This window comes from Psammomys obesus, unplaced genomic scaffold, assembly GCF_907164565.1.
Source record: "Psammomys obesus unplaced genomic scaffold, mPsaObe1.curated_primary_1811, whole genome shotgun sequence".
Taxonomy (NCBI): Eukaryota; Metazoa; Chordata; class Mammalia; order Rodentia; family Muridae; genus Psammomys; species Psammomys obesus.
Window position 1 is genome coordinate 408,927 of NW_026594216.1, and position 27,623 is coordinate 436,549.

At 43.0% G+C, this 27,623-nt stretch overlaps 3 protein-coding genes across 8 annotated transcripts in view; 2 read left to right on the forward strand and 1 right to left on the reverse strand.

The window, feature by feature from the left end:
- The window catches only part of LOC129684877 (uncharacterized), a 75,419-nt gene extending 73,507 nt beyond the window's left edge, over window positions 1-1,912 (forward strand). The window contains 1 exon segment of the mRNA XM_055618131.1: window positions 1,619-1,912. Coding sequence (XP_055474106.1) covers window positions 1,619-1,912 — 294 coding nt within the window.
- On the forward strand, window positions 1,782-20,023 carry Dennd2d (DENN domain containing 2D). 5 transcript variants are annotated; one of them, XM_055618117.1, is made up of 13 exons: window positions 1,992-2,065; window positions 3,191-5,360; window positions 5,913-6,088; window positions 6,845-6,957; window positions 7,630-7,699; window positions 9,524-9,601; window positions 10,454-10,594; window positions 11,703-11,851; window positions 14,106-14,283; window positions 17,911-17,952; window positions 18,317-18,401; window positions 18,789-19,028; window positions 19,520-20,023. In XM_055618117.1, the coding sequence occupies exons 2-13, from the start codon at window positions 5,273-5,275 to the stop codon at window positions 19,594-19,596; spliced, it is 1,437 nt and encodes a 478-aa protein (XP_055474092.1). In that variant the 5' UTR covers window positions 1,992-2,065; window positions 3,191-5,272; the 3' UTR covers window positions 19,597-20,023. The 5 variants fall into 5 exon arrangements, with proteins under 5 accessions (XP_055474094.1, XP_055474092.1, XP_055474093.1 ...); XM_055618118.1 differs by having other exon boundaries at window positions 2,030-2,065; window positions 4,893-5,360; XM_055618119.1 differs by lacking the exon at window positions 3,191-5,360 and having other exon boundaries at window positions 1,782-2,065.
- Window positions 20,024-22,079: 2,056 nt separating this feature from the next.
- Cept1 (choline/ethanolamine phosphotransferase 1) overlaps window positions 22,080-27,623 on the reverse strand; it is a 42,765-nt gene continuing 37,221 nt past the window's right edge. For both annotated transcript variants that reach the window (XM_055618122.1, XM_055618121.1), the window contains exons 6-9: window positions 24,773-24,904; window positions 24,208-24,366; window positions 23,635-23,760; window positions 22,080-22,839 (exon numbers count right to left, since the gene is read on the reverse strand). In XM_055618122.1, the coding sequence (XP_055474097.1) occupies window positions 22,720-22,839; window positions 23,635-23,760; window positions 24,208-24,366; window positions 24,773-24,904 (537 nt within the window). In that variant the 3' untranslated portion in view covers window positions 22,080-22,719. The remainder of the gene's footprint in view (window positions 22,840-23,634; window positions 23,761-24,207; window positions 24,367-24,772; window positions 24,905-27,623) is intronic.

Here is a 27,623-nt window from a genome sequence, read left to right on the forward strand (position 1 = left end):
ATGCTACAGAAGATGACAATGCAGCCACTCCTGATGTGATCTGATAGACTAAGATCAGAAGGAAGGAGAGGAGGACCTCTCCTATGAACTTGGAAGGGGCATTCGTGAAGAAGGGGGAGGGAAGGTGGGATTAGGAGGGGAGGAGAGAGGGGTTTATGGGGGGATACAAAGTGAATAAAGTGTAATTAATAAAAGTTTAAAAAAAGAAAAAATCTAACCACCCAGTGAATTCCTTTTTGATCAGGTCAGACATAGACATGACCAACCTCCACACCCCACCAGAGGTCCCATGGTATTCTCCACCCATTATTTCCTCATTCCTCCCTAAAAGATGTACCTTTCCTGACAGTCCACACTACAGTTTCATTTTGTCTGTTTCAAGGTTTGTGTAAATTGACAAATATCTCTTTTGTGTCTGGTATCTCTTACTCTCACACTGGATGGGTATGAAATTGCATGCAAAGGGGGCTTCTTTATTTTTATTGCTGCGTAAATACACAATTTATATATGCACCCCAATTCACCTATTTTTCTGTTAATGAACACGTGAGGTTGTTTCCACATTAGGGCTGCTTCAAATACAGTTTCCATTAATCTTCTTTTCCTTGTCTTCTTGGTACACATGTACTCTTAATAATCTGTTTTTTTAAAAAGAAAGCACTGTTTGGGAATACTGTAAAATAGTTTGGGGCAATTAAGACACAGTAGCCTCAACAAGTTTGGACAAGGTTTTCCTTGTGAGCAGCTCCTCTTATGAGAGATGTATAAGCTGAAGGTCTCATAAGAGAGGGCACCTGGGGTCAGCCATATCCTTAACATGTTACTTCATGCAAGAATGCAGAGAATGGCAAACAAAAACAAACTATATCCTTAAAATGCACCCAGAGTAAAGGCAACCCAAAGAACCTCTGTTCAGAGTAGTCAGCTTAATACATGGGCTGGCTGTCCAGTCCCTTCTGAACTTCAGAGTTGAGGACTGTGGAGTCACCTGGGGAAGAGGCATGAAGAGACCGAAGAGGAGGATGGATCACAGATGTATTTTTGTGGGGTTTTGCTTCCTTTTCCCCTTTACTCCTGAAGCTGAGGTGAACATAGAAAGTTCTGCCCAGCCCTTTCCTGCAGATACCTGTCATGCCCTGGGAGGAAGAAAGGACGCACCACAGAAGCCCCAGAAGTTGCTTATCGCAGTGTCACGGTTAATACCTACAGTTTAAAATCTGGGCATATTTAGAAGTCTCTGGGGGTGAGGAGAGAAGAAAGGGTGGATAGCTGCATTAGTCTTGGGCTAGAAGAGGACCATAGGAGTCCTTCACATTTATATCGCAATGCAGTTTACAGGAAGTTTGTTAATCCTTCTCTTTGACACTCACAGATAATTACAGGTAGCCGGGCAGGTATTATCTTCATTTTCTTAATCTGTGAACCAACAAAGTCAAATGAAAGGCAGGTTCAGCACCTTACTCCACCTCCCCAGAGCCTTTTCAGGAGTTCCTAGGAGGAGAAGACAAAGGAAAGAGACCTGGAAGCAGCCAGTGCTCCTGAATAGTTGCAAAGACAGACATGGAGGAGTTAGTTGGAAAGGTGTGAGATCTGAAAATTCTATGCCTTATCTGGATAGTTTGAAAACACCAGGGAGGTGCATCTCCCAGTCCTTGTTCTGGAGGTTGTGGTCTCTTTAGGCACCTACCAGTGTATTTCCAAAAGTGAAGTTTCACGGAGAGTGGCAGGGAGATGGTACCGCCCCTCCCGGATGGACTTGCAGTTGAGCGCCCTCTGTCACCTCAAGCCTCAGAGCACACGGGGTAGGGTGGGGAGCTTGGAACAGTGGCCAGCCCAGGTGCGCCAGGGGTTCGGCAGGCTCCCGGAAGGTGTGCTGTCCTGCCCAACCCCCATCCCCGCGCCGCCCGCGTGAAAGTGAAAGTTCCAGGGCCCCAAGAAGGTCAAGGATTGGGGGGGGGGGCGGGGCCGGCGCGGACGTGGGAGCCGGCGCCGGGCACTGGAGGGGCCATGGATGGGCTCGGCCGCCGCCTCCGAGCCAGCCTGAGACTGAAGCGCTGCCACGGGGGTTAGTGCGGGCCACAGCGCGCGGGGGTCTGGGTGCGGAGTGGAGGGTTCGGGGATCTGGGACTTTAGTAGGCTCAGTGGGACACTGGAGTCAGGAATGAGAAGCAGTTTGAGTGGGATCTGGGAGGGCTGGACAGGACGCAGGTGAGCTCAAGAGAACAGGTAGAGGTCGGCAAGTAGGCAGACCTGCTTGGTTGAGGGGGAGCCTGGTGGCCAGAAACCTACAATGGTTGTGGGGCCCCAAGGCCACGTGTCCTTCTATCCAGGAAGCTTATGGTATAGTCATTTAATGGCTAAAGAGCGTGAGTTGTCAAGCCCTCCGGGAGGCACTTACCTTCCTTTCTTAGCTGCCTAGCACTGGACTGGCATTTGTTCAGTTCCTGCGAGCCAGCTTGTCCCTGCCTTGCAGATTACCGCGCCACAAAACCTGGCCAGGGCAGGGCGGCCAGGTAGACCAGTTCAGCTGTTTCCTCAAACCTGACCTTGAGTTCTGACCTGTGAGATAGGAATCTTTTCGCTGTCAGGGTGGATGGTAGCAGTTAGAAGTTTCATCAGTTTCCTTTCTTCATATTTGGAGCACTGGGATTTGGAAGGACAATTAGGAGTCATCAATGTGTCCATTCATTCAACAAACATTTGTTGCTGTTTATGGCTGGCCTGGCCATATGGGGCCTGAGCTGCCACCTCCGAGTTTGCTCAGATAGAGCTTGTGCTTCTGAAAAGAAGAGGACTGGAAGGAAGGTTTGTAAGGGTCATTCCCAGAGAGCCCACCCCTTCCAGCATTTGCAAGTTAAGATATCAGTGGCCCCCTCTCCTGAGAGGCCCCACAGTTGGAAAGGTCAGTACTTCCGCCTTGTGGTAAAGGAACAGGAAGGCAGGCAGTCTGTATGTGCCTGCTCACATGTTTAGCACCTGTCAGGTCTATGGGTGTAACTTTCTTCTTTCTTGCTATCCTCCTGTTTCCTGGGGGATTTCCCCTTCAGACAGTTGTGTGTGTGTGTGTGTGTGTGTGTAAAACACAGGTAGAGAAGACTGTTACAATGGTTCTGACCGATAGCAGTTCAGCAAAGAACAAACAACAGCTTTTCAGATCAAGGCTTCCTAAAGTCCCTTCTCTTTCCTTTAGGTGGTTGTGGGAGAGGCTTCCTTGTGGAGGAACAAGTGTTACCAGACTCCTCACTTCCCTAGAAGGGTGGCTCCTTCTTCAATTAAAAGTTAGGATAATGATCAATTCCAGGGCATCAGGGATTAAATTAGAAACCTTCTATTGTATAGGAGTTTGATGAATTATTAGTTCTTTTCATGCTTTTCTGTGATAACCTCTTTTGAAAAGGGCAGAAGGAGAAAGCACTCTTTTGTTGTATTTCTTGGGCCTCAGCCCAAAAAGTCTAGTTACTTTTCTTTGGTCTAGGATTTTTGTCTTTGCTGTTCCCTTGCTTCTCCTGATAAAGCAGCAGGAAATGGTGTGAAAATGCTGCTCCAAGGACTTAGGAAAAGACCTACTTCCTGAGCTTCTGGAAAGATCAGGAAGATGACCCTTCAAGCCATTTGCTCACTGCCCATCTCACATACCCCTCCAGCATGTCTCCACCCCTCCATGCCATGGGATGTTTTTCTGTGTGATACAGCGGAAGGCCTGAACCTGGATCAGGAAGTTTTATAATGTTCACCTTCTACAGATCCTGTTCATCATCTCTGAGTGACTTAATGCCTCGGTTTCCCTTTCTGTCAGACAGGTGCTTGTTCCTTAAGACAACCAGTAAAGATTGTGCAACATGTCTATAGAGGGTACAAGTAAGACACACGACAGCCAGGGTTTGTCTTGGTTCACCCTTCTCACTATTCTGGCTCTTGTCCTATTTTCCATGATTGAACTACCCCTACAAGTCAACTTCGGGAGTCGGAGTCGTGGCTGTCACTGGCAATGGAGTTCCAGAACTCTTAGGAGCAGAGTGACAGACAGCCTTTCTCTCGTAGCAACACACTCCCTCCCAGAGGGCTGCTAATTCTTTGCAGGAGTGACAGACAGGCACCAGATCCCTTTGCTTCCTCCCTCCCCATTAAGCAACTTCCTGGCAAAAGCTCTGTCCTCTTATCCTGTAACATTTCCTTACTGGGGACATTCTGTGAGAAACCTAAGTTATCAATGACCACTTTCCTCCTCTTCCTCAACCTCTAGACACAGTACTGGGTCTGCAGCTTAGGTTATTGGCCTGGACCAACTGGAAGAAAGGCTGAGCAGGAGTGGGGGAGGGTGAAGATGTTCTGTACCCACTACTGCTGTTCTTACAATCAATCCTTTACGCTAGGCTGGGGACAATTTTCTGAGCCAGTGCTTCAGTTTAGAAAGAGGGAATTGGCTGGAGTCTTAGAATAGTCCCCATGAGAGAGCTCTCTGCTTTAGACAGGTTATGTTACCAGGGCAAGGACATCATCTTTGTAGTTATTCTGTAAATATCAGGACCTCTCATAGGAGGGCTTTGTTCTTTTCACCATCAGGAGGGGACTTATGGGGAATATATTGATTCCTGGGCCTCCCTCTCTTGCTAATTGTCATTAGTACATTTAGAGAATCATTGGGCAAGTGTACTTATCTGAATTCGAGCAAGGCAGTGACATCTTGGTGGCTGGAAGTATTCAATCCTCTGTTCTTGGTTGAGATCCTGGAGTCCTGGATGTTTTAGAATTCGCCAGTTGTCCTGGTGGGACTTGGGGGCTTTTGATGATCAGCTTGAGAAGTTCTTGGTGGGCCAATCAAAGATGTCGGATGTAAAATACCAAATGCGGAGCCCCACGAGGTGCTGGAGTCCATGGTCTGATTTTTCCAGGCATCTCCCACTGCCTGAGGTTGTAAATAAACTCACCACAAGGTCTGCAGCACTGGAATTCAAAGCCCTTAGCCCAGAAGCAGCTGTGCCTGGAGATGTTTGCTCATGACCTTTTCTCTTACCACACCCTGGGGCTCTTGGGAGGAGCCAAGAGCTGAGCTTCTAGTGCCAGGATGCTGCCTGTCAGTGCCCATGTTAAGCTGACTCGTGGGTCCTTTCACATCCTTCTTGCTTAACTACGGAGTACACAGGATGGAAACTGCTCTCTGCCTTTGGGAGACAACGCATGATTAAGCTCAATAAATTTGTGATTGGAGACCAGAGCAGAAGGCACTCTCTCAGGCTTTCTGTAGCCTGCCTGAAAGGAGAAAAGAACATTCATGCCCCCAAAGCTCAGAACGATGGAAGGACAGCGGGTAGGCCTGTCCCTCAGGCTGCTCCGAAATCGCTTGCCACGACTTCGAGCAGGTCAGAACTGGATTGCCTACTTCCTTTTTGGGGTGATCCTCTTATGGGCTGATTCCTCCTGGAGTGCTCCTCCCTCTTTTTTCTTTACATGCCCAAATCCACATGGCCCACATGTGATCAGGCCAGCAGGATTACCTTATCAGTTTGCAGAGCTCATCATGTCTGTTGTGGAGGTCTTGGTATGGCCAAGATAAAATGCCCTATGGGCCTGCTCTGATTATTTAATACAATTTCACTCAGGGCTCACAAAATGCTACCCAAAACTGCTGCAGTCAGCAGACTGTACAGTGTCAGACACAGGCCTCTAAGAACCTCCACAGTGTGGCTCTTCAGTTTCTTCATCATTGTTTTCTTCCTGTGTCACTCCACAGTCTCAAGTTTCCCAGGCAGGTGTGGAAACTGCCCACTTGGCTCTAGTCCTGCCCAGTGACTGGTGGTACCTGGTCAGGCTTGGCAATGTGGCCTTGAGGCATGGAAGTTGCCCAGATTTTCAAACACACTACAGAATGGAGGAATGGAAACCTCAGGGGGGCCTTGCAATCTCCATTTTAGGACAATCCCAGAACAGTCCTGGGGAAACCACCACAGAGCCGGAAAGGATCCAGGAGCATTCTCTGTCTAGCTTTGCTGGAGGCCAGCACTTCTTTGAATACCTTCTTGTCGTTTCTTTAAAGAAAAAGCGTTCAGGGGATGACTATGAACCCACGATCACCTACCAGTTTCCCAAGGTAAGGATGGAGGGAGAGATGGGGTCTGAGGATGGTGGGGAGAAGACAGAAATATTTATACAGGAGCGGAGTTCTACTCCCTATCACCCTGCTGGGGCTTGAGCTCCGAGTTTACTGCTCTCATTTCCTTTGTAGCCCAGCCCTAGTTTTCTGTTATCACCCAGAGAATCTAGGTCTGACTGCTTTGTGACTGAACCTCTGGAGCAGAAAAACCAGCCTCATGCTCTTGCCCCTTTGGGAACCCCTTATTCTTCCAAATTCCACTTCAGTCACCTTTTCCTACAGAAAAACTGGAAAGCATCTCCTTCCTGGTTGTGTCTCAGAGAATCAAGCAGGGCCCATACTCAAACACAGCCTAGGATCAGACTCCCAAAGTATTAGAGCACCCCTTGCCTGATCATGCCCTGTGCCCTTCTCAACCCCTCTTGTTAGCAGATGTAGTAACTGAACAGGTTGCTTCTTTTCTCTGATGTGGTATCTCTCTGATGTTGCCCTCTCAGGAGGTTGGTCCAACTGGCCTTTCTAACCTCCCTTTTGAATATGTAAATCCTCAGGATACTGAGATCCAATCCAAGGTTATGTTGATGTGGCCCAGAACAAATTGTTGTCTCTTTGAGGTCCTTCCAGCTAGACCTAGAATGCAGATGGTGTGGTACCAACCAAAGGCAACTTTGTACTCCATGCCAGTGGGAAAGAAGGTGGACAGCCTTCTCACACTCTGCTTCTCTGTCTAAATCTCCTATCTTTTCCTTACAGAGGGAGAATCTGCTCCGGGGTCAGCAGGAAGAGGAAGAAAGGCTGCTCAAAGCTATTCCTCTGTTCTGCTTCCCTGATGGGAATGAGTGGGCACCACTCACAGAGTATCCCAGGTAACCACTCAGCCTGGAGACAAGGGTATCAGATTTGGATGGAAAGGCAAATGTGTGGCTATTGTCATTCCCTCACCTCGGTGTGAATCCTGATTTTCATCTTATTTTATTTTATTTATTTATTTATTTATTTATTTATTTTTTTATCTATTTATTTATTTATTTATTTATTGCCAGGGAAATATTTTGCCTGGGGTCCTTTAGACAAAAGATCTAAGCTGTGATTTGATCTCTAACCAAAGACCCTTAAGAGTCTCTCATCTGTCCTAGAAAAAACAGCCAATAGTTTTTACTCCGCCACAGGTAGAAGCAAGACTAGCGAGAAATACTTCAGCTTCTAAGACAATATCAAACAGGTTCTTCCATCATAAACACTGGAAGTAGACCATGACTTCAGTTTTTAAATAAGAAATAACTTTCTGAGAGCCTTACTTACTTCATCTTTAAAGCAGTGTTACCAATATGACCTCCTTCAAAAGGTTATTTTGAGTCTCCAATAAGGTGGGCATTTGGGCTTGGTACCACTGGGTGTTTGGCAAATGAATACAGTGATTATCCCAGTGATTAAACAGCAGCTCCCCTTTGTCCTCCTCTCCACTCTTCTAATCCTGACTTCAATTTTGTTTTAGAATCTAGTGAACAAATGTACACCATTGGTCTGCTCTCTCTTAGGGAGACCTTCTCATTCGTCCTGACCAACGTGGATGGGAGTAGGAAGATCGGATACTGCAGGCGCCTCCTGGTCGGTGCTACTCAGAACTGCCCCTTTCTCGCCTCAGACTATTTCAGCTCCACAGTTGGGCTTGCCAAAGCCTTAGCTACAAAAAGCTCAGGCTCGGTGGCAGGGGTGTTTGTAGGGAGAGTACAGCTCAGCACATGCTGCCATGTTAGTGTCCTTTAAGGAATCCCACAAGAACAAGGACCTACTGCTCCTCCCCTCCACTGCCATCAGGCTCTGGCCGGTGCTATCCTAGCTCAACAATTCTACACAAAGTGAGAGCTTCCAACTGAACCAACCCTCTTGTAGTCTTCTCTACCCAGGCCTGCTTGCTTTGTTCTCTGGAGCCTTCCAGATACTCTGAGGTTTGAACAACGAGGTTTAATTCTTGGCTTTCAGGACTAGGACTCTCTAGACACTTTTACATCCCTGTCCTCTCTAGACATTTCCTTGTGGCTAAGACAAATTTGATTTTGTTCTCACTGAACATAACCTCACGTTGGCCATGAATCAGAGTGTTTACCTTTGGGTTTCTGGCCCCTGGAGGCTGCCACTACCACCTTCTTCTTCCTCCTCTTCTCCTCTTATTAGCATATACTCATTGTATATCCCAGTTGTAGCCTCCTCCCACATCTCTCCCTGGCCCCACCCTCCATTCCTCTTCCCCCATATCCTTTCCCCCTAGTCCACTGAAGGGGGGAGTCCTCCTCCCCTGCCACCTGATTCTAGCTTATCAAGTCTCACCAGAACTGCCTGGAACCTCTTCCTCTGTGGCCTGGCAAGGCCGAGTCACCAGGAGGAAGTGATCAAAGAACAGGCAACCGAGTTTTTATTATGATGTTTTCTTATTTGTAATCCGTGAACTTAAATTATGTTTACTACTCCCATCACACCAGTGCCTTTTCTTTTCTCAAATAGTCACCTTTCTAATTTCATGTTTTTAATCCTTCTTCTTTATTTTTATTTAAGTGTTTGAGTGTTTGACTGCATGAATGTAAATGCACTGTGTGCACACCTGTTGCCCATGGAGGACAGAATAAGGAGCTCCATCTTCTGGAACTAGAGTTACAAATGTTTGTGAGCTACCAAGTAGGTTCTGGGATCAAAACCTGCATCTTCCACGAAGGCAGCAGATGTTTTTAACCATTGAGCCATCGCTCTGGAGCCTCCTGGGTCTTTCTCTCTCTCTCTTTTTAAAACTTATTTTATTTTTAACTGTGTGTGTGTAGATGAGATATGTATATATGTGTGTGGGTACCTTATGAGGCCAAAGAAGAAGAGGCATCCCCTAAAGTGGAGTAAAAGATGGTTGTGAGCTATCCAATGTAGGTAATGGGAATTGAGTGTGGATTCTCTGGAAGAAGAGAATCTTAACCACTGGGGTACATCTCCAGCCCCTCATGCCTTTTATTTATGTCTGACTTTTCTAAAATCCAAATCTTGCAAATGAGATAGAAAAAACATTCTGTTGCCAGGTTCCTTTTGCTTTAGATAATAATTGCCACCTCCATCCATTTTTCTCAAAATGTCATAATTTCATTCTTCTTAGTAGCTGAATAATACTCCACTTCGTTTATATAACATGTCATCTTTATCTTTTCATTTATTGAGAGACTCATGGACTGGTTGTATAATGGGGCTTTTGTAAGCTAGTCATGGTCTCTTGACTTTGGTGACTATCTTGGTCTTTCTTCTGCTTGTTCCATGAATAGAACCTCTGTACAGGCCTTTCTTCATCCAACCCATTGACCCCCCAACTGCAGCACTCCACCCTTTACCCCATCAGTCTCAGGTGGGAAAAACCCTGTGAAGGCTTCAGCCCTGAAGGCAACTCTTGTTCCTCCCCAGCCTGCTGGTCCTGGCCCTCGCCTCCCCAAAGTGTACTGCATCATCAGCTGCATCGGCTGCTTCGGCCTGTTCTCCAAGGTAGGCTTAGGACAGGATTCTTTGAAGCCTGTTAGGCAGGCCTGTTCAGCTCTCTGGCTGTGTCTGGTAGCTTGCCTTGCAACTTGAGCCCTTGGTAGAGCGCCTTGCCAATAGACAGCCAGCATTAAGGATATTGGATGAAACTGAGACAGAAGGGACCTGGGCTCAACCCTATTTCAAAGAAATCTAGAAGGCTGTTTCTCCTGCAGAGAGACCTATTGTTCATTCTCCTTTTTTATCTTCCTGGTTGATGTTAGGCTCAGATGAGGTATAACATGAGAAAACCCTTCATAAAAGGGAGGGCACTACACAGTCTAAAGACAAATAATGTATAATAAAGATCTCCAGATTTACCCGATTTTAAGGAAGGTAGAGGAGAAATTGGAAGCTTGTGTTGCTGGTGCTAGGATCAAGGCAGCATCATTCCCTCAAAATGAATATGACCTGTCTTGGTGGCCAGAAGAACTGTGGATATAGGAGTGGAACTTCATTGGCTTCTGCTTGGATGGCTTTTACTTCTGTGAATTACACAGAGGGCTGATGGCAGCCTCACCATGATGATAGTCCAGAGGAAATGGGACAGTGATACCTAGAAAGTTAGGCTTCTCCAGCCAGTGCCAACATGGAAGATGACTTGCTAGGCTTAGTATTCTTATGTCAGTGTTAGGGGAAGGAAAGAATGTAAGAGAAATTCAGAAGAACTCTTGGAAAAGTAGGTTTTGTCCAGGATATAGAAAGCCAGTTGGTGGAGGGGCCTAGAAAATACCAGAGAATAATCAGGACAGTGTTGAGTGCCTTGGGTATGTAGTAGAGTCCCTCTAAACCTGACTTCCTATGGTCCTTCCCCTGCAGATACTGGACGAGGTAGAGAAGAGGCATCAGATCTCCATGGCTGTCATATACCCATTCATGCAAGGTCTCCGAGAGGCAGCCTTCCCTGCACCTGGAAAGACTGTCACCCTTAAGAGCTTCATCCCTGACTCAGGCACAGAGGTGGGTTAACAAGTGTGTGACTGCTCTTCTTTCATTCACCAGGTTAAGGTATTGGGAAGCTGAGCTAGGCATTAGAATTATTGGCAGAGCTAAAAACTCACCCAAATGTACTGCACCTTCTAACCCAGTGTCCACCAACACCTACTTACTATCCAGTCTACTGAATTTTGTCTGTGATCATGTATGGTGCTAAGTTTGTTCTTAATCTCTAAACTTTCAGTTGCTCCTACACCTGACCTCTATTCTGTGCCTGTGTCCAGTATCTCTATCCTGCAGACTCCATCTGTTTTAGTTCTTATCATTCATCCCCACCCCTATGTCCACACCCGACTCATGAGGTACTATTTGTTCTCAGTAACTAAAGAGCTAAAGGCAGCAAATGAAACTCGAGTCAGGATCTCTGGGTCTTTGGAAATTCCCAGAGATTTTCAGGGAAATCTGAAAAATTGCACTGATTTTCAGTGCAAATTCCATGTGCACCCCTGAACCTGGTTGATCTCACAGAAGAATCAGGGAGTCTCTAGGAATTTTTATCCATTAAGAATAAAAAATATGTACTGAAGGAAAAATGAATACCGACGTACTCTGTGTTAAGCTATGCATTTTCTGGGTAAAGTGTGGTGAGTAAAACGAGCATAGCTCCTGACCTCATGGAGCTAAAAGTCTCATGGAGAAGGCACATCAGTAAATATGTAAGTGATTAGCACACTTCTGAATATACAGTTAAAGATTAGACAGTCGAAAAGAAAGTAAAAAGCAGTATGCAGCATGAAGAAAAGATGAAGTCTTAAGATGTCCAAGGTAGGCCTTTGAAGCTGAAAGATGAGAATGAAGAGAGGAAAATAGGGCATGGGAGGCCCAACCAATGCCAGGCTTTAGGCAGGAGAAGAGCTCTGCTCCAGAACATGTTCATGGTGAAGTATGTGGAGATGAGCATGTGCCCCAGACTGGACCTCATGGTCCATACTGAAGATTCCACCCAGCTGTCCTCAGAGCAGAAGGGAGCCATCGGTGGGTGAGATCTGTCCTGTGGCAAGAATGGGATAGGCCTGGCCTGGGTCTGTGATTTCTGTTGTTGCTGAACCTTTTCTCTCTGGTTTCCCCATAGTTCATCTCACTGACACGGCCCCTAGACTCCCACCTTGAACATGTGGACTTCAGTGCCCTTCTACAGTGTCTCCATTTTGAGCAGATTATTCAGATCTTTGCCTCTGCGGTGCTGGAAAGAAAAATCATCTTCCTGGCAGAGGGTCTCAGGTAAGCTCAGCCACTGACTTGGCAGGCTAAGTTGCATGCCCAGGTTCAAGGGAACATCCTGGAGCTCCCTAAAGGCACTCAGATTCTAGAACCCATCTGTGCACCTTCCAGCTTCCAGTTCCAGGATCTGAATGTTAGGCCTAGAAAAACAGCTAGTCCAACCTGTCTGGCCATCTCTAAACTTGACTGCTGCCTGACTGGGATCTAAGAAGGATGTGGAGTTTTCCTGGTATAACAAAGGCGGGGCCAGCTGGGGTGAACGTAGACATGATTCTTCTGCCCTTGCAAGTCCAGGCTGAGGGAGAAAAGAGGGTGGAGAAGAGGACAGGAAATTGTATAAAGGCATGGAGGACACGCTCATCTATCCATTTATGAACTCACTCAACAAATATTTATTGTATGTCAGCTGCTTGCCAGATGCCAAGCATTGAGGAGATAGCAAGAAGACTCTGTTTGCCTTAAGGAGATGACGGGTTATGTATTGGTTTTAAGCAGAGGTACTGAAACCTGTGGAATGACTTCCAAAGCTTTTTCTTCCACCTTTAGCTATGGTTCCTCTTGGGTCAGCATCTTCACTTCTTGAAGTCAAGATCTTGTTTTCTGTAGGATGAAAATGATTTAGACTTGCTTTATAGGGTTGTGATGAGGATGAAAGGTGATGCACAGTGGTAGACACAGGACCCCACCTGGTGCAGATTGGTGAGGACTATCTGATAGTCTTCAACAGTTCACAGTTGAATATATATGCATGTATAGCAGAAGCAGGAAACTCTCATGTATTGGCTGCTGCTTTTGAGAGGATTCAAATCTGAAAAGGGTGTGGGGAGACATGTGGCAGGCAGAGAAGAGAAGTTGATAAAGTCAGTAAAAGATTGACTATGAAGCCCTGGCTGGCCTGGAACGCACAGAGATCTGCCTGCCTCTACCTACTGACTGCTGGGATCAAAGGTTTGTGCCACCACAGCAAGAAACAATAATTCGGAGCTGAGTCCTGGTACTATCATTAGGGAAGAAGAAGAAAGGGAAGTTGAGGAAACTACAGAGAATCAAGGGAATGTCATGATTTCCAGAGGAAAGAAATCTTGGCAGGGATCAGGGGTCTGTGTGTTGAAAAATAGTAGTGTCTTTAATAAGCAAAAAGGTGAATAGCATAAGCTAAACCTTGTGAAAAGGGGCATCATTTTTGTTTGGGAGATGGTTTTCCTACTCTGAGCCCTACGTGGAGTTATTTTCTGTGGTAGCTGGGGCTCAGGCTCCAACTAGGTTCTTTATCTTCTGATCAGTGTTTGTGACATGAAGGCCTCATATTTACCTCTCAGGAACAAACTTTCTCCAGGAAATATTACAACTTCCTACTTTTTCCCCACATGGAGTTTTCTAATCCTGGAGGCTGGAGTTGGGTGGGGACTTCCAAGCTGCCAGTTTGTTAGCTAGAAAGACTCAGTCTTTCTAACTCAGGAAGTGCTAGCTTGATACCAATGTTTCCGAATCTGTGTGTTTATTGGCCTTGGATGTGGCTAATTTGGCTGGAGAAATGAGAAGCTATGAGAGCCAGCGGGGAATAGGGAAGCCGGGGATGGGGGTTGTGTATGGTTCCAGTAAGGGAGGCGGCTGAATTGTGATTGGGATAGTAATGACATAAGGAATACTTGTAGCACAGTTTTGAGGAGTCACCTTCGTGGGACTTTCCGGAATTTCAGAGGAGTGGTTCCTGGAACTGAGGAATTTCCCAAGCTAACTCAGGGACCAACCTGGTGGCTTCAGGGAACCATAGAAGGATGTGAGTGTGAATGAAGGCTCTGCATCTTCACCAGAGCCTGGTATTAACTCTCTTGTTTTTTCGCTATGCTGAGTTCTTCAAAGAAGGGCCACGTTATTCTTCTAGTTATCTTAGCCCTTTGCAGAGTAGATGCTCAGTCATATCCCTGCTTAAATGAAGGCATGTCTTCCTCCCTCCCCTCTTCTGAGCCACTTTTATTTTTAGCCAGTAATGACTTGAGAGAACTAGCTGGGAATAAAGATTAAAGGGGCCCCACCCTGGTTAGTTGAGCCTTGCCTGTCCTGATTTCTATCCTTCTCAGCAACAAGTAGCTACAAGCTCTGTGATCAGCATGGCTTCCAGACTTGACTTTTTTTTTTTTTTTTTTTTTTTCCCAGTACAGGAACATTGCCAGTAGCTACTGTAGGTGTGAGGCTCTAAGCCAGTGTATAGGAACAGAAGCCTTACTGACCCATTCTCTGTTCTGTGTTTTAGTACCCTGTCTCAGTGTATCCACGCTGCTGCTGCCCTGCTTTACCCATTTAGTTGGGCGCACACATATATCCCCGTGGTCCCTGAGAGCCTTCTGGCCACTGTCTGCTGTCCTACCCCGTTCATGGTTGGGGTACAGATGCGCTTTCAGCAGGAAGTAATGGACAGTCCCATGGAGGAGGTAAGCTGCATCAAAGAGAGTACATGGTATAGTGCTAGGCAGGCTAGGATTTTTATTCTAGCTGTGGTGACAGCAGCTGTGTGATTTGGAGCACATTGCATAATCTCTTTAAACCTGAATTTCTTTATCAGGGAAATGGGGATAAATGTCTTCAGTTGCTAGAGACTGGAGAAAATGACACGGCTAAGCTACTAGGCTGGCATCTGACACAAATCCATGTTCAGTGAAAGCTGGCCCACTTCTCTTGAATGATTGCTCTTTGGTCTTAGGAAGCAAGATATTGCTTGTCCTGAGCTCATGAGACTAGCCTATTAGCCCATCATCCCTACTGAGCAGTCACGTGAGTGATCTTTCAGTTGAATGAATGATCAACAGCTGGCTTGTGCAACACACACCCGACTGGAATTCAAACCCCTTGGAAACAAGCCCTTTTGTAAACAGTAAAGTCTTGAAAATGAAGGTATTTGCAATGTGTACCATCTTTCTGAGTAGCTCAGGGTTCAGCTGAGTAAATAATGATATAGATTCAAATCTCTTCGCATTTGTTGCTTCTTGTTTTTTGGTAATAACCCTGGCATAGAAGAGGGTTTAGTTGTGTCAATGGACACTAATCACATACATCTTTTCCCCCAAAGTTGGACAAACAAGTTGAAACATGTACTCTGATCTAAGGGCAGTACATCACTATAGCTGAAAACAGGACTGATTGAAAAGGTCAGACCTGGCTAACCATTGACTCACTGTGCAGAGACAGGATTACCTATTGAGGCATCTTGATGCAAGCACTAAAGAGGTGAGAGGTACTCCTAGTGGGAGGATTTCCTCTTTTACAGAAGGGGTTGGTGAATTCCAGCAAACCTACTGCTTAGATGAGGCCATGGTGGAACTTAGCCAAAGGCCAAAGCCCTTCTTTAGAAGGTGCTATTGACAGGGAAAGAAGTAGGCCGTTTCCTTTTGTTTCTCCAGCTTTTGTGCTGAGCACACATGCCTCTTGAACAACCCTTAGCCTTATGACTAACTAGAGCAGGCTATCAGCCCCACTTTAGCAATAAATTGGGAAATGTCTCAAGCCCAGAAGTTATGTAACTTCTCTCCTCCAAAGCTGGGGCACCTCCCCTGATAGGCAGAGAGACAAACGAGGGCCAATAAGGCTCTGGCTCTTGTTAGTCAAGAGCTCTTGCTTATTTTATTCCTTTGCAGCTGCTTTGAGAAATGGGCAAGACTGATAAAGGAGGAAGTCCATATGGTGTGTGTGTGTGTGTGTGTGTGTGTGTGTGTGTGTGTGTGTGTGTGTATTGGGTGGAGTGCAAGGTTCTCTGATTATTTTCCACATAAGCTCTCTGAAAGGAATTACTCCATAGATAATATGACCAAAATACTGAAAAGACTTCTGGGAGCAACCTCAAAAAATATTCATGCATACACAGCTCTCCACCTCCAAATGAACAGCTTTCCTTGCATGAAAGCATTCAAACATATGTATACATGTAATTTCAGGCCTGGACAAGTTCAGCTTTTCTCCTCTGATGATGGATAATTACAGTGCAAGCTATGTTGTGGCAAAATTTTCAGTTTCTCTTTCCTTATATTTGGAAGTAGGGAACATGTATGGTTCCTTCATTCTACTGTCAAGACTCAGGTTAGAAACTGAAACTAAGGACCCAAAATAGACCTAAACTGCAAGCACAGAATTTGGAGACCTATGATTCACTGGTGATCTGTCTAATGGTGGTAGTTTGAGATTGTCATTGTTGCTGTTTTTGAATGTTAGCTTTAACATTAGTACAGGTTGGTTGCGGTGTCTTTGCCTATAATTGCAGAATTCAGGAGGGGAAGGTAAGAAGATCAGGGATCAAGCATACCCTAGGCTACATAAGATCCTGTCTCAAAGCAAAACCAAGGAATAACGTCAGAGTTCATGAGTTTTCAGATGTCAAAACTGAATCTTATTTAAAGATTTTAATTTAAATATCAGAAGTGTTCCAATTACCTAGCAATACCCCGAGGAATCAGCAACTTGGCTGCTTTGTCTTGTGGTCTAAAGTGCAGGATCCTCAGGCTGATGGTTCAGGAACTTGGTCCTGGGCTTATTTCATTTGCAGCGTATACACGCATAGTCTCCTTGCTTCTTTTCCTTTCCTCTGTTGACCCTGGGCTCATGTTCTTCCTTGCTGAGTTTTCTATACTGGAAGGTTTAAGGCTATAAGAGTTTTTAATTAATCGAATCCTGGTCAACAGCATGCTAAACATGTGCTCTCACACTGACCTCCACTCCCAGCCAATTTGAGGGAGCTTTCAGTTCATACAGTTGCTGCAAGTATGAAAAGATCAAAACATGACTGCTTCTGTCCTTGAGCTGACCAGAGGACAATATGAGGACATGTTAAATGAGAGCTGGAGAGAGAGGAATATAATCCCAAGGACCACAATTGAGGCTTGGAAACTGGTCTATTTCTCAGCACCATGACCTCTGGGAACTCTATGCCAGGGTCCACACTAAAGAGATTGCTGACATGACTCTTCCATGATATGGTTAAGGTTTTTATTGTAGATATGAGAGAACTGCTGGCGGTATCTGGAAGATACTGGAGACAGAAAGAAGTAGACTGAATGTAGCCAGCAGATTGGACATGGCAGGGCTAGGGAAGCAGGAGAGAATAGTGGAGATATCAAGAGACAGAAAATAGAGCATAGCAAGAGAAAGAATACTAAGAATGAGCGGAGGTGGGGAGAATAGCAAGAACAGAGAATGACTGGGTTATAAGGATATGGGGGGAGGGGGAAGCTATGAGCTTAGGATAGAGGTAAGAAGGACTAGTATGTTGGTGTGGACTTCGAAAAGTGTAACAGGTGACTGATACTGAGGGAGCTTGGAGGTCAACATAGGCTTTGATAGGTGCCACTGGTAGCCCTATGCCACTTTTGCCAGAGGTAATGGAAATGAATCCTGTTGGTAGATGAAAATAGGTCCCACCATTTCCTAAGGAATGCTGGCGTTCCTTATCACCAGAAATCCTCCAGCAGTGTAGGTTGAGCTCGTGTCTGGATATTTGGACTGTCTTTGGGAATTTGAGGAATTGGAGTTTCCTTTGGACTTTGTAGGAACATCTCTAGGTTTGTCTTATCTGCAAAATGAGGTAGTACCTGCTTTACAGAACCATTGCTACAATTAAATAAAATGTGTAAAGTGAGTACTGTATATGTGTCATGGGCATGCTCTGCATTAGGGAGCAGTTTCTATAATTCCCATAATCAGTGTTGTTTTAATTTAACTATTGATGATGATGATAACACAGAGTCTTTCTGTGTAGCCCATTCTAGGTTTAGAACTTAAGGCAATTTTACTGTTTGTCTCAGGATCCCAGAGTGCACCACCATGCCTCGCATGCTCACTGTTCTTGAGTGAATGACTATGACATTTCTACATCTATTTCCCTTCTACCTTGGCTCTTTTCTCAGCCCCCTTTACACTTAAACAAACACACACACAGGGTTGAGAATAACAGACAGGAAATGAGAATTATAAATGCTGATGTTGCTGCTCCCTGGGCTTCAGGTATAGTCATGAGCAGAAAAGGAAGTTGTAGAGATCCATGAAGAGATAAAGCCATTCTGTGTTTACTTCAGGTCCTGTTGGTGAATCTTTGTGAAGGAACCTTCCTATTGTCGGTAAGTATTTGTATTCATGGCATCTGGAGGGCTACCACCACCTTTTAAGCCTTATGATGTACCATTGATCTCAACACACACTTTGAGAAAGAACCTGTGCTATATTTTCCCCTCATGAGGAGGCCTCAAAGATCCAGATGTCTCCATAAGGCAGTCAATGACAGTGTCTTCCGAGTAAATAATAGACACTGATGGGGACCCCTTGTTCATGTTTGCATTCAAACCGGAGGCAAAGAAAAGACTTCTGTTCCTCTCTATGGAGCAGTGGTTTGGGGTGGAGTAGGACATGAACTCATACTTGCCTCCTATTCTCTTGGCCCCTGACCAGACTGCTCATCCTTGACCCAGCTCTTTTGTCTCTTAGGTTGGTGATGAAAAAGACATTCTACCACCCAAACTTCAGGATGACATCTTGGACTCTCTTGGTCACGGGATAAATGAGTTAAAGAGTAAGTGCTAGGCTCCTCTTTTATTTTAAGCATTTCCAGGGAGCTTGAGGGAATTATTCCCAACTTGTTCAGCAGCTGTGTCAGGGGACTGGATCCTGAATATGAGACTGTTATCCCCTAGGGAGGTGTACAGAATCCACACACAGGTTCTTAAACTACTATTTTTCTTTTTTTGTGAGACATGTGCCTCAAACTTATAGCAATCCTCCTGTCTCAGACTTCTGAAATTTGGGATTGTAGGTGAGCCATCCCAGGCTCTGGCTCCCATTTCAGTTATTTACTGTGATGCCTCCCCTGGGAACATCTGGACAATGGAAACTAAAATTAGAGATGAATTTGGGTAACATCCTTCTATTGCTCTGAGATGGGATTTTCTGTCTCCTGCAGCTTCAGAACAAATCAACGAGCATGTTTCAGGCCCTTTTGTGCAGTTCTTTGTCAAGACTGTGGGCCACTATGCCTCCTATATCAAACGGGAGGCCAGTGGGCAAGGCCACTTCCAAGAACGATCCTTCTGTAAGGCTGTGACCTCCAAGACCAAGCGCAGATTTGTGAAGAAGTTTGTGAAGACACAACTTTTCTCCCTGTTCATCCAGGAAGCAGAGAAGAGCAGGAACCCTCCTGCAGGTAAACAAAGCCCCAGCAACTCATTTGCAATTGTCTCCCCCAAGAGGCCTGGGAGAGTGTTTCTCTTCAGTGGCAGACCAAACAGCTGTAACTTCTGTCACTGGGGCTGAATGGAAGTAACTATAGGAAATGTTTCAGGGGCTGGAATTCTGTGAAGACATGTCTGTTTAATCACCCAGTAGCCTGGGCTCTCCTTAGTTTTATTCTGGACCTAATTACTATTTGTAGATTCCCTTTTGGGTCAAACTGAATGCAGTGAGGGCCTAGAGATCATGGCAGCTTGTGTGTAAGGGGAAATGTGGGGCCTTTCTGTTTTTTGTTTTTTATTGAGATAAGGTCTCATTATATAGCCTAAAATTCCCAATAGCTAGGATTAGACATGTAACTCCACAGATTAGATTTTAGGCTTGCTGGGAGTACTTATGCCTGAGCTCACAGTCATCAGTCTTTCTAACAAATTAGATGCCGCTAACACCTGTATGAACCCACAGGCTATTTCCAAAAGAAAATACTTGAATACGAGGAGCAGAAGAAACAAAAGAAATCAAGAGATAAAACTGTGAAGTAAAAGCTGTGGTGAGCAGGAGCATCTACAGCTACAGACCTGTTTGGACTTTGGCCTTTCTGGTGTGGCAGGATCAGTGAGCCTCTTGGCCCTGGAATCCATGGCCTCCTTCCAACTGATAACCCTGACTCGCTTCAAACTGGTGCCTGAGTTTGGGATCCTTGGTGCCAGGACTAATGAGAACTTTGAAAGCTCTTATACAAACTCATTGACTGTACTCAAAGCTGCATTTTTGGCAGAGTGGATACAGTGGGCGATAGTGGTACAAGTGTTGTGGGTGCTGGATTAGAAGCTGCCAGTACTGCTGTCCCCTGGGAGCCACTGTTATAAAATCCTCAATACAGAACATTGTTGTGGCCCAACGACTGTATAAAATAGTGGTCTGACATGTGAGGATGAGAATAAAGATGAAAACCTTGTTGTTTGTCAATGTAGGAGGCAATATATGGGAGAACAAACTTAAATTAGACATGGAGGAGGACCGTCAAGATAGGCTGCTTGGAATGACAAAAATCAGGGTTAAGCAGCTACACTTCTAGTAGGAAGAGTAAGAAATCGTGATTAGTGGCCACAGCAAAGCAGTTGGTATCAGGCAGGTGTCTTTCCCAGAATCCTGAGCAGAGATGGCTAGTAGGAAGGAGGCAGGTGCAGCCTGGGACAGTTTAATGGGAGAAATCCTGCTCAACAGAAGCCCTTAAAGGCTACTCCATGACTTTCATAAACAGGCCAGACTGCCCATTACCCAGTCAGGGTTAGTCATTTACCTTCAGTTTTAGGCATCTCACCAACTGTTTATTAAGACTTCTGTTCTATTCTTTAGCTAAAGGTGGAACGACTCCTGCATGGACAATTTTTCTTCATTACAGTCAAAAGTATTTAGTTACCTAGGCCCTCTTTTTTTCTATTGCTCCATTCACAGTTTCTGTTTAAACCCTGCAAGGAGGCAAATATTTTTAGAAGCATCTTGTCTTTTAGAATTCTATCTCTGAAATGTTTTCCCTAACTTTTTTTTGTTGCGGCCTTCAGAAGTTTCTAAATTCCAAAGAATGAAAATGATGTGGGAGTTGGAATAAGAGGCAGAGCTACAAAATGGAAGTTTAATGTATACACTTTGATTTGGAGAACACAAACTCCTACTTATAGCTGGTAGATTTCTGCATGCCTTGTCTCACTAGTTCTGCAGCTTCTAGAATCATTATACCCTTTTAGATACTGATAGAAGTGGTTGATAACTCAGACCCTGAAAAGACCAAAAACCAGGATCATGTAAAGGCTGCTAAAATACTGAGGCTCCAATAGATTTCTACCATATTTTCTACACAGCATGTTGTGGTGGCACAGTTTATAATCCCAGTACTCAGGAGGCTAAGGCAACAGAACTTAAACTTCAAGGCCAGCCTGAGCTACTGTGCGACTCTGTTCAGGAACCAACCCTCTTCTCCCCCAGTCAAAACAAAACAAAACAACAACAAAAACAAGGCCTGGAAATAATGTTTTCTAAAAGGATCGATATTGCTGAATGATCCTGATACTCCACTAGGTAAGTGATTAAAACAACCAGGGCCAACTGAGGATTTCTACAAAGCAACCATTGGCCTCATGATGTTGATGGTATCTATGCCAAAGGAAGCACACAGAAGAATGCTTTTCTGATTCCCCCTATACCGAAAAAAAATCTAGAACACATGTATTAATTTCAACTAAACATTAGTACCTCAGTTCATAGCTGTAATATGATACATAAAACACTAGCTAGAATTCATAAGACAGCCTAAATTCCATTCTGGAATACAGCAATACTGTGTGACAACTGTTATTTCATTTAGCCTCTCCAAGCCTCAATTTCCACTAGGTATAAACACCTGTTACATGTTTGTTGAAGCAATCAGATCAAACAATAGATGTAACTGTACTAATGGAGGACTATCTGTCCTTTTATTTCCTGCTTTGTCTTAGATTATCTTTACAACCCAGCCCTGCGCTCTGATTTTCTGAGTCTTGTATAGCTCAGCCTAACCTAAAACTCCATAGTCAAGGATACCCTTGAACTTATGATCCTCCTCCTGCTTCTATCTCTGAGTGCTGGGATTCACTATCCTTTATACTAAAGTCTGTAAACAATGCAAACAAATAAGATTCACGGAGGAAACTTGGCTCCTATCTCAAAGTATAGTCTAAATATCAAAATACAAAGTGCAAAGTGACACCCCAACCCCACCCCTGTCTGGATACTTACTGAAATGTTGGGGTAGTGACTGCAATATGAAGACCTACGGAAGGGAAAACTGAACAAAACATCTTCCCTTTGAAGAGAGTTTAACAGTTTCTACAGTATAAAGTGGTCACAGGCACATCATTACAACACAGCTGACCCATATTTCCTTAATTGTTAAAGAAAAGAAAAAAATTGTTTAAACTAAAAAAAAAAAAAAGACATTTTAAAAACAGTTCATATTTCCCCTGAATAAAACTGAGAAGAGACTGGCTCTGAGATCATATATTTATTTAAAAAAATAAAATGGATTGACAAAGTTACCACATTATCTGCATGCTAGCGAGATTTCCCAAGCCCGTGAGAAACACCATTTCTTGATCAATAATAAAATCACTTCCTCAACAACGTACAGACCGGAAACCTTTCCATCCAAATTTAAGGTCTTTATCACTGCTCTCACCTCACAAGCTAGTAGGATGTATGTGTTACAAGCTGAGCTCCTTACAAAAGAATGTCTGAGAAGACAATAAACAAGGTGTTACTAAAAGATGATGTTAAAATCATAAAGAACCACCTTTTGGCCTGTAAAACTTTTACATTAGAATCACCACCACCGGGGGATGCGCTCTCTGACACTGTTGTTCTGAATTCAGGATAATCACAAACACATGGCATTTTTCCTGCATGCTTTCTGGAGCCAAACCCTGTTTGACATGTTCAGTTTACAGGATGGGACCTGAAAATCCCATTCTCAACAGGACAGTTAGGGGGTGTTACCAGTGACAAAGAATGAAAGTTATATGACATTGATTATTATAAATTATATTTGATCTTATCCACCCCCATTCTCCTTTATATGTTCGGATTCCTTCCAGCAGGAAACATGAGCTTAGTAGAACCCAGATACATCATTAGTGATGATTTGAGTGAGCTGTAGAGGCTTTAATTCTGAAGACATGTATATGCAGGTGAGATGCAATCTGATTGCAAACACTGACACAGTAGCGAATCAAATCAAAGAAAGAGAAGACCTGAAAAAAGAAGATGTTTGGTTAGAGTCTCAGCATGTGCACAGGCCACCCTAAGCCTCCCGAAAGGACGGAAGGTGGCTTCTGACTTTCTTCTCTCCAATTCACCTCTGATTTCGTTGATTAACTCAGTTGTCTCCAGGTGTCTCCTTTACAACTAAGGATTAACAAATCTTTCCTTAGAGAGACAGCAAATATGTCAAGCTTTTTATTATTTAGTTTATTTTTTTGAGACAGATGTTCCTAGGCTGAGATGTTCCTAGGCTAGCTACATATTGACTTTGGCTAGCCTCAAAGTCAGTATGTAGCTGAGGAAGATCTTCAACTTCTAATGCCTGAGTTTTCAGGCATCGCCACCATACCTGGCTTTTTAAATATGGTGCCGGGATCAAAAGCTTCATGCATGTTAGGCAAACACTTGACCACTCGTCAATAAACGCACCACTGTATTTCAAGCTTTCTGAGTTGCACTCTCTGTTACAATTGCTCAACTCTGCCAGTAAAGAGTGAAAGTAGGCGCAGGCAGTTTATAAATGAATGACTATGATTGGGTATAGTCAGAACTTCTGTTATACATACAATCAGAAATAGGGAATTTTTGGCTCTTAATGTAGGTAGGACTAGTTATAATACAAATGAAGGCTAACAATGACATCATAAAGAACTCTTAAGACATTCAAATGTGGGTTTTTCCCATTCCTAGTAATTATTACCATTCTATGATCTCTTAGGACTGAACCACTCAGAGAAGAAAAAAAGGAGCTTACAAATCACAAAATAAGATAGTACAATACCTACCAGGGCAATCCAAAGTACAATGTATTCATCAATGAAGCTGTTAAAATACTGGTCCAGAAACAGAAGTGCTGGACCTATGAACGCTGTGTCATGCAAATGCATTTCACTTTTCGTCATGTGTGCAACCTGAGAGTAGAACAAAATCAGTGAAATAGGCACTTTCATTTTAGAGCTGTCAGCAACATGGTAAATCAGTACTATGGTCCAATACAAAGTTTAAAGAAGGACTCAGCAACAATTGTTGACTTTGTAAAACTAGAAAAGGGAATAATCATGCCATCTATGTTGGTAGAAAAACACTTTTGTACAAGGGAGTTCAATGTGTGTCCAGAGTGAGACCAAAGAATGTACATAAACTGACTGACCAAATTAAAGAGTGGACAAGATAATGAAGAGATACAGAGCTTCAAAGAACTTCAGGTAAGCTCAAAATGGAGCGTCAGGAGAGTAAAAATAGCTCTTGGATTGATATGAAGTGATTTTTATTGCAGAATCTTGGACTACTTAGGAGCCACAGAATAAAATCCAGGTCTACAAAACCAAAATAAGACATACATTTTAAAAAGTGCTTACCACAAGCTTATTAGTGATTTTAGCTGACACAAAACCAAATGTCAGAATATAAAGACATGGATGCCTTTCAAAAAGCTGAACTGCTGACTTCTTGTAGATCATAACAGCTAACGTGATCACTGATCCAATGTGGAGAAAAGGAGAAAGGACACTTGTTCCCTGTATAAAGCAGAGTTAAGAGCATTTAATACTATCAGATAATACATGGATCTACCACAGAACACTTTAACCCAAACTTCCTAGACCCTCTCACAGTGTCTGCTACTTAACAACTGCAATGAAAAACAGGCTCCATGAACTGGTAAGGCACAAACAGGACTGCACTTGGCAGTTGTCATGTATTTTTATACAGCATGTCATACTTTTTAAAAGCATGTGTGTTGTGCCCATATACACAAAACATGTACATTCATCAGCATACAAAAGTGTGCATAAATATATACTGTAAAGGCTTAATAGAAATTTTAAGTTGACAAATGATTTTATATTTTTTGAATGAAAAACAAAATAGTAGTTGTAACAAGTCTTTGCTGACAAATCTCTGGACATCTTAAGGTATACTCACTGCTATGGTTGATCCATTTTTGCCAACACCACCTGTGAAGATTACACGGAAGTAATTTGTACAGGAAAATATGGTCCCTGCCACAGTACAAAGTGCAGGAAAAAGTTTCATTTGAATATTCAGCACTGGAATCTTTAATGGGTAGAGAGAAAGGACAATTAAAATATATACACATTTAAATAAGAAAATAGCACAATTGAGTATTTATTCATACTTTCAAATATTCTCCTTTCCTTATAGTAAATATGACTGTAATGGAAATTTCTCTCTTTTCTCATTATAGGTAATATAACAAGTCTCAAAAGATGAGACTACTTTTGACATGAAAATATAATGTTATTAATTTGCATCATAAGCTTAATAAAGCTATGAATGCATCAAGGTCTAGCAAGTAAGCTGTCCTATGGCATTTTTTGTTTTTGTTTTTTTTCTTTTAAATAAGAGGGGTGCCTTACATTTCTTTGCATATTTTCTGAAATCCACCTCTAGGTATATAGTACCTTTTTAGTTGTTAGACAGTAAAAAACAAAAGTATCAGATTATTTATAAATTAATTTTGAAATCAACATAGTACAGAACAACGAAAGAGAAAAGTTCTATGCAGAAGAATACTAACTCTGAACTGCTGGGATACAACCAGCTAGTGAAAATGGAGGGCAACTGAAGTGGCATTTATCATTAAAAGAAAAGAAAAGAAAAGAAAAAAAAAAAAAGTCAAGAACACCCAAACTGGTGCAGTTTTACAAGTGTATTCCCAACTGTATATATAAAGCTTAAAGCTTACTTTTCAGTAAAAAATATATTGCTATATGACAATACAATAAAAATGTGATTTACCTAAAGTAAGGTGAGGGGTTGAGCTGAGTAAATTTACAATATGCATTTAATCTTGCAAGCACAATATCCATTATTTAAAATAGAGGGCACACTAAACGTTTGAATCACCAAAGAGCTCTCATTTTTTATATTCATTCTTTTGCTTTTTTGGTTTCAAACTTTGTCCAAAAGTAAGATGAATTAAAATATTACTGAAGTAATTATAGGAAAAAGATTATAAAAGACCACAAGGTTTTGATAGGTAATGAGGTCTTAAAATGAAAGCATTTAAAACAGGGCTATTTACACTATTCAGAACTGTTATTTCCCTATGTTTTAAAATCAAATAGGATGTAAGATATATCTCTTTGTAATATAAAACTAATAAAATTGGCAAAAACAAATCTAAAACGTCTGGATGTTCCATTCCTTCAAAACTCTCAAGAACTCACTTTGTTTACACAACCTACCATGTCTTGCAAAACTGCAGTTCCAATAAGAAAGTGGAACCAACTATTTGAATCTCAAGTCACACTCAGCAGGATTTAATCTTCAAATAAAGTCCAGAAATTTGCACAACACCCCAAACTGTCCTCCTCCTTACCTAATGTCCTAACTTACAAGCCCAAGTTCAAGCTTCTCAAGAGATGAGATAATAAATAAATAATGAGGCTTTGAACTACTGTAGATCTTCTGTTCTTGTTCAGAAAACTAAGGACATTCCTAGCTAAATATAATACAGCTGTCTGGAACTCAGTATTCTGCTCCTTTCCTACTTCCAGTGTTTTGCCACTGCTTCCATATCCTTCTCCACAGAGACAATGGGTTTCTGGCAAAGGGAGAAATATGACACTTGCCTAATAGAGTATCCCTTCATTACTGGGAGCATCCATATTAAAACCAGAGTATCAGTACTCTGAACGAGACAATCACTCATGCTACAACTAACCTGATCAAGCATCTTTAACCTGTATTTACAACTTGGGGAAACTGCTTTGGGATAATGAAATTTTTGCCCTTTGAAAGAAAGAATGAATACAAGTACTAGAAAACCCAGACAAATTAATACAAGGATTGGATCAAGTAAGTCAGCAACTTAGGACTCTGGGGCAACATACCCTAAACATTTTAGGGCTCTTATCAATTCTGCCTTGTTAGGCATATCCATCGAAATGCAAGTTCAAGTGTAGAGTTTAATTTGAACTGACTTTTAAAATTATGAATATTTATTGATGGAGGCAGAGGTCATGTGGAAAGCAGAGGACAACTTGTGATTTTCATTTTATTATTTGGATTCTAGTGTTTGATCTAGGTCATCAGGCTTCAGTGAAGTGTCCCTACTATCTGAGCTATCCTGGTGACCATGGGTGATCAGTATGTATTTCTGAATGAGGATTCAGATCGTGTCACTTTCCCTGTGCATGCTGAATGCCTGTTTTGTAAGAATAGATAGAACTATCTTCTTTCCACCTTATAATGGAAAAGGTAGTATGCACAAGAAATGTGAGGCAAAGTACAAGGAAGACTTAGAGGTGATCCCTTGTAAACTGGCACCAACGAGCCACTTAAATGAAACAAAACAAAAAATGTTTCAATCGTTTTTTACCAGTTTTACCCCACACTTAAGATCAAGAAAAGTGTGCACATTTTGTCTTTTATAATCCCTTTTTTTTTTTTTTTTTTTTGCTGTCATCTCACTCATCATCATTACTCAAACTGCTTTAACTCTACAGAAATAGCCAAGGAGCTGTCTGAAAACACCTTTACCTCAAGCCTGCCTACAGTTAAGTAGTTTTCCAAACTTGGGAAGATTAAAAGTTCCATCAAGTTCTGGTATCTTTTCCATAGTCAGGTGAAAAATCACCTGGCCTTGTGACCGGCGGTGCACCACTCAAATAATATCAATATGTTATAACTGACCTTAAAAAGGTTACAGTGAAAAAAAATTTTATTCTCAACACTTCACCCAAACACAATGTATAAGTTTTGGTTAGACTTTGAAGATACATGGTAATTTAATTGGTTTTGTGGAAAT